This window comes from Parus major, chromosome 1, assembly GCF_001522545.3.
Source record: "Parus major isolate Abel chromosome 1, Parus_major1.1, whole genome shotgun sequence".
Classification (NCBI taxonomy): Eukaryota; Metazoa; Chordata; class Aves; order Passeriformes; family Paridae; genus Parus; species Parus major.
This window is the reverse complement of record NC_031768.1, coordinates 8,419,311-8,433,464: the sequence shown is the minus strand read 5'-3', so window position 1 is coordinate 8,433,464 and position 14,154 is coordinate 8,419,311. Positions and strand designations below refer to the sequence as shown.

Genomic DNA, 14,154 nt, shown 5'->3' with positions numbered 1-14,154 from the left:
ACAGTGGAATGGAGGAGAGAAGGGTTTTCTCCAGGGATGGATGCTGAGGGAGGATCTGCCTCCACCAGCAGCACCACTGCTGATCCTTCCTGGCACAGTCCTCCACCTGCCTCCTTCCCAGTCCCCTTCCACAGCTGCCCCAAGCATCCCTCCCTTGTCTGCAGCTCCTTTGGTCTCTCCAGCCCCTGTAGATCTCCCTGAGCTCCTGGTCCTGCTATTGCAGGATCAAATCTCCACATCAGATCACAAAACTACTGGACAGTAAAACAAGCAGATGCTCTGCTCTCAGCCACCCTTCCACCCTGGATAAAAGCCCCTGGGCACCTGTGATGCACCAGAGAGGTTTTCTCTCCCTCATCACTATTCACATCTGGCCAGAAAATGTAGGGACTGGCTCTCCAGGAGCTCTGTGGCAAAGAGCTGCCCCTCCATGAGCCACAGCAACCCAGGTGGGTGTCACTGTCAGGGCTGTGTGTGAAAATAATTGCAAGGTTTGGTTGTAAAAGCCTGGAGCTTTGTGTGAGGCAGCCTCCAACTCTGCTGAAACCCTGGGTGAAGGTCACAGCTCCTTTAGGCTGTCAGAGCTGGGAGAAGGGTGAAGATGCTCCTCTGGGTATGGATGTGGGCAGTGTTCTGTCTGACCTTGATCAAGTTAAGTATTTCTGGTAAGATATCAGGTGAAATCTCCATCCAAGGGGAAAGCAGCGCTTGTGGAGTTTCATGGTCAAACTTGAAAATAACTGAGGAAAAAAATGAATTAACTAAATAGATCATACTGCAATGTGATATGTCACTCACATTGCAATGGAATTCGATGGTGTAATGAAAGGATGGTTTGATATAAAACATTAAACATGCCAGAAGTCTTGGAATAAAATAACTGCACAGAGAAGTGTGTGCTGTGAGGGAATTGTGAAAATACCCGGTCAGAGAAAAATAAAATTTTTCACACCAACAAGGCCAGGCATATTTTTTAATGAAGTGAATCCTTTTCAGTGTTTGGAACCAACAGAAGTAATTTAAAAATTCTTGGTTGAAGCATAAAGATTTTATTTAATACCCTTCATAATGACTGAGTGATTGTGATGATGAATTATGGAGGGCTTTTTCACAAGGAGTCTGCAGCACCAAGATAAGGCAAAAACCCATTTCTATGCTTGTGGACATGTATTTAGGATTTTGATTTTTCTAATTTTTTTTTAGTGAGTCATGAAAGATGCATGATTCATTAACAGGTGAGGACAAACTGATAATATTAGGTTTTTTCACCAGTGTCAGGATGTTATTCTGTAATTTTTAGTATTTTCTGAAGTAAGACTCCATTCAGGCATGACTCAGAAATAACTTAATAGTGAAGATATTGATCAGTGCTCTAAATCCATCTGTAGTAATTTTCATGCCCAAGAGACTGGATGATTTATTTTCCGGTAGAGGTTTGAAAGTAAGTTTTCTTATTGAACAGGAAGCAGGAACATATCTGGAGCTAAATCAGTTTTAAATGTTTGGGGGTTATTAGTTTGTTTATTTGCTTTTTATGAGAGTATTCATGATTATTAGCTTTTTGCCATCAATTGTGTGTAGCGAGGCAGTAGAAATGGTGATGCTGTGCCATAGTGAAACTAATTCAGGAAAAGTCTAACAACCAACACAAAAATATACCCAGCAAAAAAACAGCAATGCCAGTACAGGTTTTGTTTAATTGCTAGTATAGGTAAAAGAATTTGAAGCCAGAAAAAGCAGCATTATCCAGACCAGCAGCAAAGACAAATTTTCATTGTTCTGAGCCACTGACACGCAGCTGACTCACGGCAGCATTGCCATGAGAAGAAACTGCATATAGTGTCAGCATATAAAACCAAAAATGAAAAATACTTATGCACTTGCAGCAGGCTGTCTATAACCACATGGGGTCCATGAACTGCTGACTCATCCAGCAGGAGCTTTGGTGGGGGATCTTTTCCCTCAATCTACTGTTGCTGTTTCTATGTCTCGTCATTTTGGAGATATTGAAAACTGACCCTGAGTAGTTCAAAAAAGACTGGGATGACAGAATGTTCTTTGTTTTTTCACAGTAATCTTGTAAATGTGGTTGAAACACTTCTTTGCCAAGTAAATTTCCATCTACTAAAAATCCCTTTCCATTCTCAAAGTAAGGTGGTATTTTACTGCTAAGTGTCCTATTATTCCAAGCTTTATAGTCAATCTCTTTACATTTTATTTTGAACTGTCAAATGTTGTCCAGAATTGATGAGCCTGGCAGTTGATTGCTGAACTGCAGTAGCTTTGCTTGGCTAAGTTTGTTAATGTGCATGTATCCCTGGCTTTTTTTAATTTTCCTTGTACAGAGAGCTACGGATAGTGACAGGAGAATGGTTTTTTGAGGAGAGATCAAAGCGCTTCAAACAATCAAATCTTGGAACTGATGTTGTCAGACAGTCAATCCTTCACAAATTCCCAGGTAGGGACCTCAAGAGGGAGATTTGCTTGTGCTTTGTAAGTTCAAAACATTGTTTCTTGTGTGTTTGACTTGTATTTTTTGTATTCCAGATTGAAGTATTTTAATTTTTTTATTTGTGCCTATACAGTGATTTATGAATGATGAATATTCAGGAAAGGCCAATATGAAAGAAGTATCTCTGTGGAGATAGGGAGCTGCTGAAAAGCTCACTTTCCAAACAGGTGGACAGTGTTCAGCTGCAAAGCCCAGCAGCAGAGACTCTCAAAGTTCATTCTCAGTTCCTGCCAGGAAGTTTGGCTGTATGGAGAGATCTCAGCCTGGTCATTTTTTTTTTTGGCCTTAGATTCTCTTAGTTGTGATAGTGGTGTGTAAAAATCACTCAAATTTTCTTTTTCAACTGAAGAAGAAAGGTAAATGTGAGCTGCTGTGCTGTCTGCTGGAGCATGGGTTATATCCAGGTTACCTGGTATTCAGACTTTCCTTTTGCCCAGGTATCAAAACAAGCTGCACCTGTAGATTTTAGGTACAGAAAATTGTCTGTCTGTCTTGGCCAAGCACAGCCTGGTGTGTGTGAGCTGCTCTGGTGCCTTGCAGCTACCCCAGGAGTGAGAAATAGGAGTTTTTGCTGAGTGCTGATGGTTTGTACTCAAGCCCTTCACTCTGAACACAGAAGCTGTTAGGTAATCTCTTTCACATGTAGCATTTATTCCCAGTTTTGTCCCCTAGCTTGTAAGGAGAGGGACTGGTTTACTGCCACCAGAAAAAATACATGGTGCAAACCTTCTCCTTGGAAAATACAGACCTTGCCAATATCACCGGGCTTCAGAAGCTATAAAACTGGCAAGTATGTAAATTCTTGATATTATGTCAGTGGTCAAACTGGGTATTTCATTATTTGTTACTTAATAGATATATTGAAAAATATATTTAAGCCATTTTTCCCATACTTTGCTCCTAGTGGAACAAATATTTTAATTATGAAAAGATTCTTTCATTCAACACAGAATATATTGTACATTTGAAAATTAAATTTCAGGTCCTTTGGTTATTAAATATTGTCATTAATAATACAGAAATGTAGTTTAATACAAGAGCTGATAATGAGGAACATTTCAAGCTAAAGTTTTATTTTATTACCAAGATCCCCCAAGGTTTTTTCATTATCTGTTTTTGTATGTTGTTTGACATGTGCTGTGTTTTTTGTGCAGAAATTCACTTTTTATTTTCTTTCCCCTCTACTGCAGACACAGTTTCCAATGCAGATGAAAAAAGACCATTCAAAGATCAACCCCAAGAGAATGAAGAAAAAAAGCCAGATGTACCAGTCTGCTCCTCAAATGGGCACAAATCTGTTTTTAGCAGACCTAGAAAGATTGGGTAAATCCTTTGGTTTTGTTGTTGGCTTTTGTTTTGGTTCCTGGAGGTTTTTTTGAACAGTGATAAATCTAAAAGCAGCTGTATATGGTTGGATAGATTTTATTCTGAGCTTTTCCAGTCTTCCACATCAGCCTCAAACTTCCTGGGATTAGAAAAAGCCTACAATAAGCATATTTATTGTAATTAGATTGTTGTTTCCTAGTAAATGCAGCAGTAATTATCCTTCAGCTATAAAGGAAGAAGAGAAAAAGTCAATTTTCCTTTTGGAATTTTCTTGTTTCTACTTAAAAGTAACAGAGTGTCTTTAAAGACACGCTTGTCAGAGAAACAAATGGAAAAAAAAGTATTTGTAGGACCTGGTTTTTATGTATACTGGTCAGTTTGACTCACAAAACAAGTTTTCCTTTGAACTTCCAGCTGTGAAAGTACAGCCTGAGACTGTCTGTGTGACAGTGAATAAAGAGAGCTGCTGCTGCTCATCTTGCAGGGTTTACCCCAGTTTGGCTGTGCCCTTTGAGGGGCACTCAGTCTCCAGGGACAAAGGTGTGTGTGTGTGCCCAAGTGGTGTCTGGACCTAGCTTGAAGCTATTGGGTGAATGGGAAGAAAATCTGGCTGGAAGTTCATATCATGGCTGGAGCCTCCATGGTATTTGGAAAACTGTTTGTTTGAAAGGAAGAACACATTTTTAGAAGGGATCCTAAATACAGGGCAGGGGGATGCTCTCCATGGGATTTTTACATCTGAGGAGAGATGAGAATGGAATTACCTGATCCAGTGACTCCAGAAACTAACAGAAGTTATTTATCTCTCTTTAATATAAGGGGAAAGAGCATCAGAGCACCTCTGGGCTCTCAGGTTACAGTGAAGAAAGAACCAGCCTAGGGAATCCTTTATAATAGACATAGATTTTGCTCTGAGTCATGCTAAGTGGTAGCCAGAGTAAGAGGGCATCAAAGTTTACTTTTCTAATTCTCCTTCCATTTAAATCCTTTAAGCAAACCAATTAGTCATATTCCCTTACAAGAAACAATTGTTTTTATAATTGTTATTTATTTTAGTGGTGCTGTTTATGTTTGTGGACAGAAGTGTTTTCACTGGTGACATTCCCCATAACAGAAATTTAACCTTACAAGAATTTGGCTTGTTTTCCTGGTATATTTGGTGGCCTCTTTTAGAAAGATTTCATTATTGTTCCTCTTCCTTGCTTATTTCTTCCTCCCTCATGTTTCACGGTCGTGTATGTCGTGAGTGGGTTTGTTGTAGCAAGGTTTTTTGGGGTCAGCTGTGACTGACCATGTAATGAGATAACTTATCAGTCTATTGTGGTGTGTAAGGTCATGAGGAATACTATTACTCTGCAAAATTTCATTTTATTCATTTCTGTCCCATTAGGCCATGTTTTGCAGGGAAAGGGGATGATGCTATGTTTTTTTAGAGATGTCATGTTTGGGGCATTTGATGCATATAATTCTAGAAATATCTAAAGAGAAAGTACATATAGCATAATTTTCTAAAGGAAAATATACACACCTAGTCAAACATACTTTGCTTAGTATTAACTAGTCCCCCAGAAAAAGACATTAATTTTCACAAAAGGCAGCTCTGGTTCTAAGCTCAAATAGAAGGAATGTTTTATTTTTTTTGGTGTCTTAAAATGCAGTTTGTAGTAAATATGATGTTTTTATCCCCAGGAACCAGTTTCATAACCAGATTTGGTGCTCTATTGACCTTTATATCCAGAGTTGTCCATAGTTTAGATGAAATTAATGGACTGTGCGCATGACAACTTTGAAAATCTTTTATTCCCTGCTTTCAATAGGAGGGTTATCAGGGCAGTTACCAAAGGAGAAATTTCTTATGGGGAAGATGAAGGTGAAAGGAACCCAGGCTCAGAGGCTGAGAGCCCAAGTCTGCGTGGTGGCAGATCAGCCCTGTGCTCTGAGAGGTGAGCTGGGGTCTGGGACAGCTCCTGCTGGGACCGACCTGGGATGGGCCAGTGCCCTGGGCTGCTTTGTCTCTTTGGATTCTCAGCACAAATGCTGTCTGAGAAACAGAATTTATGTTCATAAAACTAACAAAAAACACCCAACAAACCAAAAAATTATCTCCACTCATATAATTTTACTGTCCTCGTGTTCAGCTGGTGACCAAGGTCAGTATGTTGTTTTTGTTTTCTGGCTTTCAACTGGTGAGTTGTGTTCATGTTACAGAACTGAGGTTCTTTGTTTTTTTCTTTACTAATGAAATTTTAATTAATCATAATTTATGTTTTCTTTTCCAAAGGCTGTTTGCCCTTCTCTTTCCATGATTATTGTCCCAGCTATTTTATCATTCTTCTGGGCTTAAGCGATCTCTGCTGTTGCCTCTGATGTCATTATAAAATTCCAAGAGCAACATTCCTTTCACGTCCTATATTCAAACTGAAGCCAAAAGCAGCTCACTTTTCCCTTGTTCAGTTGGATAGCCTACACTGGATATAGACCCACATTCTTTGATCAGGTGCACACACCTAGAAATTTTACAATTTGGATTGAAAAAATACTAACAAATTTCTGTAAGTTCTAATACCAATTTCCTGTCTCTGAGCTTGTGTTTCTGAGAGACTCCAAAGAGATATGCAGGAACAAAGGATAACAGGTAAAAGAACCATCATGGAGTTTAGTTTGCACATAGATAAACCTTCTTTTTTAAGCAAGAACTTGCTTCTCTTTGTTACCTATAATTCAAATCCTAATTTCTAGATGTTCTGCAATATGCTTTAAGCTGATATTGGTAATATTCATGACAGTTTGATTTCTTTTTTTTTTCCACTGGGTGCTGCAGTACCTACCAGCCAATCCATCTTTCAAGCTAGTTGTTTTCTTTAATCCATCCAGTTCACTATCTTTTTTCACAAAGCTTATTGGGCCTTCTGTATCTCACCAGACTCATACCTGGCTTCTATGAGACCAGAAGTAGAATTTTTACTGGTTTTCTGCATTTTCATTAAATAGAGTAGAGATGAGTGAGGGATCTAAGAGACAAAACCTGAGGCATCTGGTGTCTGTGCTGCTTAATACTGAGGTTATGCAATGTTAGTAGCTTTCTCTGAGAGTTTATCAGGGTAAGGACAAAGGGATGCTTGTGAAAGGTCTGTCCAGCTCTCTTTGTGTGCCAAACTACAAGAAAGTTATCATGCAATTAACCATAAATGAAGCAAAAAAAATTTGTTTGGGTGGTGGAATTCAGCTCCTGGTAAACTCTCTGTATGGATTTAGGAGTGAAGTAGTCGGTAAAGACAGCTTTTATGTTTGATTGCCCTGCTTCACTTTCACATAAATCATCATTTTCTAGCTGTTTCTCAGAGCCAGAGTGCAAGACTTGTTAAATTAGGGGTATTGAGTCACTATGACAACTTCTTCTCTCCTTGTCATCTCATTCTCACCTGGTGAAATTGGTGTCCTGTGCCAAAGTCCAGAGTAACATTGTCAAAAATTTTACCTACCAGCAGGGAAATCAAGAGAGAATTCTTTTTAAACATTTCTGTTTATGAGAAGGTGTTTTGAGCTGGGAACAGGGAAACCCAGGCCATAAATTCACCTCTTCTACTGGTTTGTTTCTAGTCCAGCAAAGATGTTTACTGCTGAATGCTGTAAATGTTTTTGCTGCTGAATGAAATGAGAGGCTGCATCAAGTCAGGATACTTCTAGGAGAAATAGTGTGGGAATTTCAGGCTCATTTACACAGGCACTCCACCCCACTGCACTCAGGTCTTGTCTATCACAAGGAGAAGCCTGGCACAGTCACAACACCATTTTTCTGTTGTCTACTTAACATGTATAAAATGTGTCAAATCTCTAATAGCAGACTGAAATAAGAACTAAGGACACATTTTAAAATAATTTTCATTGTTTAAAAATGTTTAAAAAGTGCAACAGATTACCCTTTCTAACCCTCAGTGTTCATATGAGTTTACCAGTATTTTCTAACAGAAAATGTTCCATGGAAAAAATTTCACCTGTTTTGATGTTAGCAGCTGGGGCCTGGTGTGCTGGTCACAGATGATTTTTTGTCACTTTTACTAATGTGAAACCTCCAAGAAGACCTATCCAGCCTTTCTAAATTTCTACATTGGTTGAAAGAATCAACCAGTTTGGGTCTAGAGTCATAGCTGCAACATGAACAGGACAGTGAACAAGTTGGTGCTTTTCTGGAGGTAGATGGATAGATAGAGGAAAACACACACACACACACAAGGATTTTAGAGTTTCTGGAGATAGTGCTAGCATTAAACAGGCTGTAGAAGTGTCCAGAAGTGTCATGTTACTGTAGTTTCCCTTTACACCAGTGGAAGAGCCTGGCAGGAATGTTTGATGAGTTGTCCCTCCTCTTGCTGGATGTGGGTGCAGTGTGGGTTGAACAAGGACAAACACAGCATCTGCAGCCTGGACAAGAGCTGCCTGCTTGGGCCATCTGCAGTTCTGGTAGACAATACTTGTGTGACTTGTACTTGCAAAGCAATTGTAATTCATCTCTGCCTATGTTTTTCCTTCCAGGTGATCCCCCAGCTCCCCAGGGCTCTGTTACTCTGGCAAAGTTAGCCCAGCGCTTTTCTTGCAGCGGGGTGCTAGATGAGCTGCCTAGGTGGGCTCACAGCAATAACCCTTCCCTCCTCCTGTCTCCACTGCAGAGGGAGCACTCTTTCCCTGGCCAGCAGCGGTGCAGGAGCTGCTGCAGGACATGCAAGATGCAGAGGCAGCGCTCCCAAGGCTTCCCTGGCGCGCTCTGCGGCGCTCGGTGCGCGCAGCAGGACCGTGGATTGCAGTGGGGTAAGGACAGGGCTGGGCACTGCCCAAGGACAGCTGGCACCAAACCTGGCACTGGGCTGGCTCCTGCCCTGCTGGGGGGGTTTGCAGCACAGCAAGGACCAGCCTGACAGGGAGAATCTGATTTCTCCCCCAGCTCTGCTGGGGCCTGTGGAGAGCTCTGCTAGAGCAGCAGAGCTTGTCATGCTCTTATCAGCCATGTGGTTTTTGGTTTGGCACGCGTTTCTCTTACATCTGAAAAATGCTGTGGATATCCAGCATTAGATAATGAGTTACAGATTCTGAACTGAGAGACACAAGGGATGGGAATAAGCATTTTTTTGGCACTTTAGAGACTTGAGTAAGTGCTATGAAATAAGGATGTGACTTCCAAGCATGCACAATCCAGCATTTTCCCACTGACTCCTAAGGGAAAATCTGCAAGTCCAGCACTTGCAGAAAATCAGGCCAAACTGATTTTAGTGTTTTTTCTGGATTTGGACACTGGGCTCTGCATAAATTATTCGATAATGCAAAATGTGTGATAGGCACGTTATCAGAGCAATTCCTCTTGTGCTATTAGGCCTCTTGGGAGGTATTTACCATTAATGTTTGGAAAAAAGGTTGATGAGTGTTTCAATCAGAGCCCTGTTGAACGCATCAATTTTCTTTCTAACTTCCAGATACTTGGTCTAATATGTTGTCTTTGCAAGTAAAAAAATGTTAGTGTCTATGAAGAGGAGTTTTGGAAGCTGTATATAAGTGAATGGTTGTTTTATTTATTTTCTTGTTGGCGCAAAGACTGACTTGTTTTCCAGTGCATTACATTTGTTTGAAAAATCCATTTAATTTAGATGGAGTTATGTTATTAGCTTTTCTTTCATAGGCAGGCAAGAGGTCATAATGATATCAGGGATATTTGCTTTATTTAAGGTGTTATACTGGCATAATTTAATTAGTTCAAGTGCATTTGGTTTTGCTGTGGCTGAAATCATTATGCTAGTACAAAAAACATAAGTTTTTGTCTTTTGCATTTCTTTTTTTTTTTTCTGAATTCTGAGTTGAGCTTCTAATAGATTTGAGTGTTTCCTTTCCCTGATACTTACTTTGATTCTTCAGCTGCAAACTCAGAATGTAAGCTAGAATTGCATCTTTGTGCAAATTTTATGTATCATCCATGCTAAGCAAAGCAGATTAGACTGGAATCTAAATATATTCAGTAATAGATTGGATGTTAAAGGAGCTTTGGAGTTCTGGAATCTAATAGAAATTATGTTTTTATAAATTAATAATGAGTGAACATTGGTTTTGTGTTTATGGCATGTGCATTTTTCCTATTGGGCAGGACACTGACTTGGAAAATGGCATGATTATTCCAGCAAGTGAAAGTGTACCTGAGGATTTAGTAAAGAGGCACCGCAGGAAACCATCTGGAACACCTTCCATTGCAGTTTCCAGGGTATCTTTGTCATCAGGCAAGTATTAAGTCTGTTCCTTCTTTCTCACAGCCTTTATTATCAGAGGATTGTGCCCATTCTTGTGACTCTGCTCCTTTTGTTCTTAAAACCTGTTGAAATACCAAATGTAAGTTTCATAAACTTGTTCATTCTGAAAACACTTCCTTTTCAGTAATCAAGTTCATGCCCCTTCACAAGTTTTTCATTAAAAAATGGGGATACTTACCCCAGAAACTTTGGTACAATGTTATTGTTAGGTAAATCACATGCTCTTAGAGTTGTTTCAAGATTTCATCCACAACAGCCTGTTGTTCAATCATTCTCTGTCTGCCCCCCTGTATGAAATACTACCTGTATATAAAATTACTCTGCTGCTGCCATTACATTTCACACCCACTTTGCCCACAAACAAATTTGAGAAACAATGAGTGATCAGAGAACAAGCCCCTCTCAGACTTCTCATCTGTTCATTTTTATATGTGATGCTCTGAACCAGTCAATCCATCTATAATTTGCCTCATTTCTTTGGAGGCTGGAAGGTAGAAAGGGCCTGCACAGGAAGGTGCTGTCACAGCCACTTTGCAATAATGGATGGAGATGCTCTTTTTCCTCTCTGAAATGGGAGGCAGGAGCATCCTGCACTGTTCTGCTTCCCCCAGGCACTCAGGCAGCTTCCTACAGGGCTGATGGAGCAGGTTTGGGTTTGCAGGCTTCTCTCTGAAACACAGCAGGACTCACTTTATTGTAGCTGGATTTAGCCCAAAGCAGAAACCTGGTGGTGTATTCCACAGAGCTAATCCAAAGAGGGACTGTTCTTTACCTCAGACATTCCTGCTTGAAAGCTTCGGTTTCTTTGAGAATATTGTTCAGGGCAACTCCAGGCAGAGGTGTTGCAGATGGCTACTTAGGAAGTAAAAAATGTCCCGTTCCTGCTACCTTACAAAATAAAGGCTTTCCTGGGAGATTAGAACTGACCTCATGTTACCAGAGCAGATGGATGCTGAGGAAACCTGTAGGCAACTTGGGAGCAGGCCTCAGACTCTGCATTGTGTCCTCAGCAGATCTCAAAGAACATTAATCTCAGGAGAGTGACCTCTCCTGCCACATCAGCTGTAGACCAGGTGGAAAATGAACAGTTAAAAACCTTTCAGATTCCTATGTGCAGGATCTAAAAGTACTCTCTTCCCCCTTTTCTTTCCAAATACATTGAAACAGTCCAAAAGAAGATTTATATGGGGAGGACAAAGAGGCCTTGAAGAAAGATTTTTTTATTTTTTTTTTCCCTATGTCTTATGCTACAGAGTGGATGAGAGACCTGTAGGACTGAGAGAAACTGCTGGAGCTCTTGAGACTATTTGTTTCCTCATAATTTCTGCACAAGGAACACTGTTAATGACAGAAGTACTTTCTACATCCATCTGTATCCCCAGTTGCTTGATTCTGATGCAGGTGCTGGGGAGGTTTTGGTGGTGGTGGTGGATGTGACAATCACTGTGAACACTTGGACAGGGAGCTTTGCAATATTCCAGGCTGGCAGGATGAAAGTCAAAATCTTGATGACCTATGATATCATCCACAGAAGACAATCACAGTAGATAAATAAATAGTACAGGGGTAAAATTATTGACCAGAAGGCTGAGCAGCATCAGAAAGCATATTTGTCCATTTATCATAATGATGTTCAGTTGTCACAGTTTTTGACAGATAACTAAAATATTGTTTTAAATTTTTTGTTAAAAAACCAATGGGGTTGGGACAATACTTGTACAGAAGTGAGATGGAATATATCTGTACAAACTATAGCAAACATTGGAATTGTTTTTGTTTCCCAGACCGTAGCCGATCTGAGATAGATTTGAGTGAATCATTCTCTGAAGGAAATGAGGATACCCTGAGCATAAGAAGCAAATCTGTACCTAGTGCCTTAGATCAGGAACTGGTGAGTTATAAATATGTAAATGTTCATCTGGTAGAAATTCTGTTTGTTTGGACATGTGAAATCAGGACTGTATGTGTATCTATATAAAGTATGGGTAAGGCAGAACATTCTTCCAGGGATATTTAAAGAGTTTTTTAATAGTGTCATCTTCTGAGTATGTTTGCTATAGAGTGATTTTAATGAAGAGTCATGGCTCCAGTTTGTTGTTAATTTGCTGGGTGTTTGAGTTCACAGATGAAACAAACCTAGCCTGTAAATAAGTTCCAGGCACTAAAACACACATGCTCCAAAATTCTGTTAATGCACATTTTCATAAGTTTAAATTTTGAGGCTGAGAAAGTTCATAGTTTAAAGGCTTTAATATTTGTCTGGTTTGGTTTTCCACTTATCTGTATTTTTAGCAGGAAGGCCCAGCTTTCTGTTCAGGCAATGTTGCTTGCCTCATCTTCCTGTTGACTCTTCCATACATCTCCATGTCTTTTTTTGTGTATTCTATGGACTGCTTTTCCTGTAGTGATTCACAACTTCCATCTCCTCTTCTGCACATATCCAATTTGTAGATGTGCACCAATGCTATAAAAGGATATCCAAGCCTATTAAATATTCATGGGGAGGGATGTTATTTTAATAATTCTTTGTCTAATCACAATTTATTCTAAAATTTCCAAATGTGTGCCTGTAGCTTATGCTTTTTGCCTGTTGTCACAGTCCCACCCTTCCATCTGCTCTTTCCTGAAGAACATTGGCCATGGCAGATGTCTCCCCTTCCTGTAGTGTTGAAATTTTAGTCCTGGTGGAAAATCATGTGTTGGGATTTCCATCTTTTCTTGGACTTGTAGCAGTCAGAGAATGTGCCTGCAGCATTGATTTGGGTTAATTTTTGAGGAATTAACAAAAGACCTTCCTGTGTGTCAAGTGTTGGTGGAAGAAAACCTTCAAAAATTAGTGGCTTATTTATAAATTGTAATAAAGAAAAAGGATCTGTTCCTTATTAAGAAGCCAGAAAATAATGCAAAAGAAAAGTTCAAAATTAAAAATGCAGATTTTATATTCCTTGATAACTGTTCTCTGCTCTAATTGACAGCTACAACATAGATATTTCTCTGAGGCAGCTGCCAGAGATAACAAATCCAGAGAGGTTTTCTGTTCTTTGATTTTTGTGTTCTTAATCAGAGATTTTGTTTCGTATTTTTTTCTTGCTGACTCTGAATGAAATTTCAGATTGCATCTCTGCAACTCTCCAGCTCCTTTGCTAGCACAGGACTCCTCTCCTGTGGCATAACCTTGATTTAGATGCTCTGGAGTCTGGTGTTAATCCCCATTTAAAATGAATTCATAGCAGGAGTCACAAATCTCTGATTTTACCCATATCCTCGCTTTCTATGCCTTATGAAATGGACTGATTGCATTCATCAGCTTTTGTGTTACCATATTCATTTAGGGTAGTTTGTCTCTCAGGAGTCCTTCAGAGTCTTGTCCCATACTCATTATGGATGCAGTGTTTTGAGATGAAAGCTGTATTCCTGCTGGAATTTAGTTTATTTGATGCTAGACACAAAAAGAAAGGTATCTGATGATGGCAACAACAGTTCCTGCAGCCTGAGAAAAGATGGAATTTTACCTCCTTTCCTTCTAGCTGAGGTCCTTCATTCTCTTATTCCTTGGTGATGGGAGCTGACAGCAGTGGTATGGGAGCTGCCACGTGTCAAAAGGACGTGCAGGTTGCTGGAATTTATCAGCAGAAAGGATGGGAAAAGGCTTTTATCTACTTTGGTCCCACCTTCATCAGGGAAACCCATTACCCATACAGAGAAATCAGATGGAAAATGGAATGGATATATTGCTTCTCTAACTTAGTATTGCTTTTGATAGTGAAAAGGGATGAGCCCCAAAACTCACAATTTGTGGTACAGACTTATCAAGGAGCACAGGGAACCAGATAAATCCAGTGTTATGTTCAAGTGTGAGCACATTTTCTAGACAGGTGTGTGTTGAATTCCTGACCAAGTAGTGTTCATTACATGCTCAGCTGCTTTTTTAGGAATAATTGGATGATGTGCATTTCATAGCCCCCACTGGAGCACATGAGATTAATATCCTACTAGCTCTAACTTTAATAAGCTAATAACACCAACCAA

General features: G+C 39.9%; 1 protein-coding gene across 5 annotated transcripts in view; it reads left to right on the top strand.

The window, feature by feature from the left end:
- SYTL5 (synaptotagmin like 5) overlaps positions 1-14,154 on the top strand; it is a 79,141-nt gene that overhangs the window by 43,052 nt on the left and 21,935 nt on the right. For 4 of the 5 annotated variants that reach the window (XM_015646889.2, XM_015646882.2, XM_015646848.2 and 1 more), the window contains exons 4-9: positions 2,346-2,458; positions 3,703-3,835; positions 5,656-5,781; positions 8,506-8,644; positions 9,966-10,095; positions 11,910-12,016. In XM_015646889.2, the coding sequence (XP_015502375.1) occupies positions 2,346-2,458; positions 3,703-3,835; positions 5,656-5,781; positions 8,506-8,644; positions 9,966-10,095; positions 11,910-12,016 (748 nt within the window). The remainder of the gene's footprint in view (positions 1-2,345; positions 2,459-3,702; positions 3,836-5,655; positions 5,782-8,505; positions 8,645-9,965; positions 10,096-11,909; positions 12,017-14,154) is intronic. The other variant, XM_015646897.3, reaches the window with a different exon arrangement.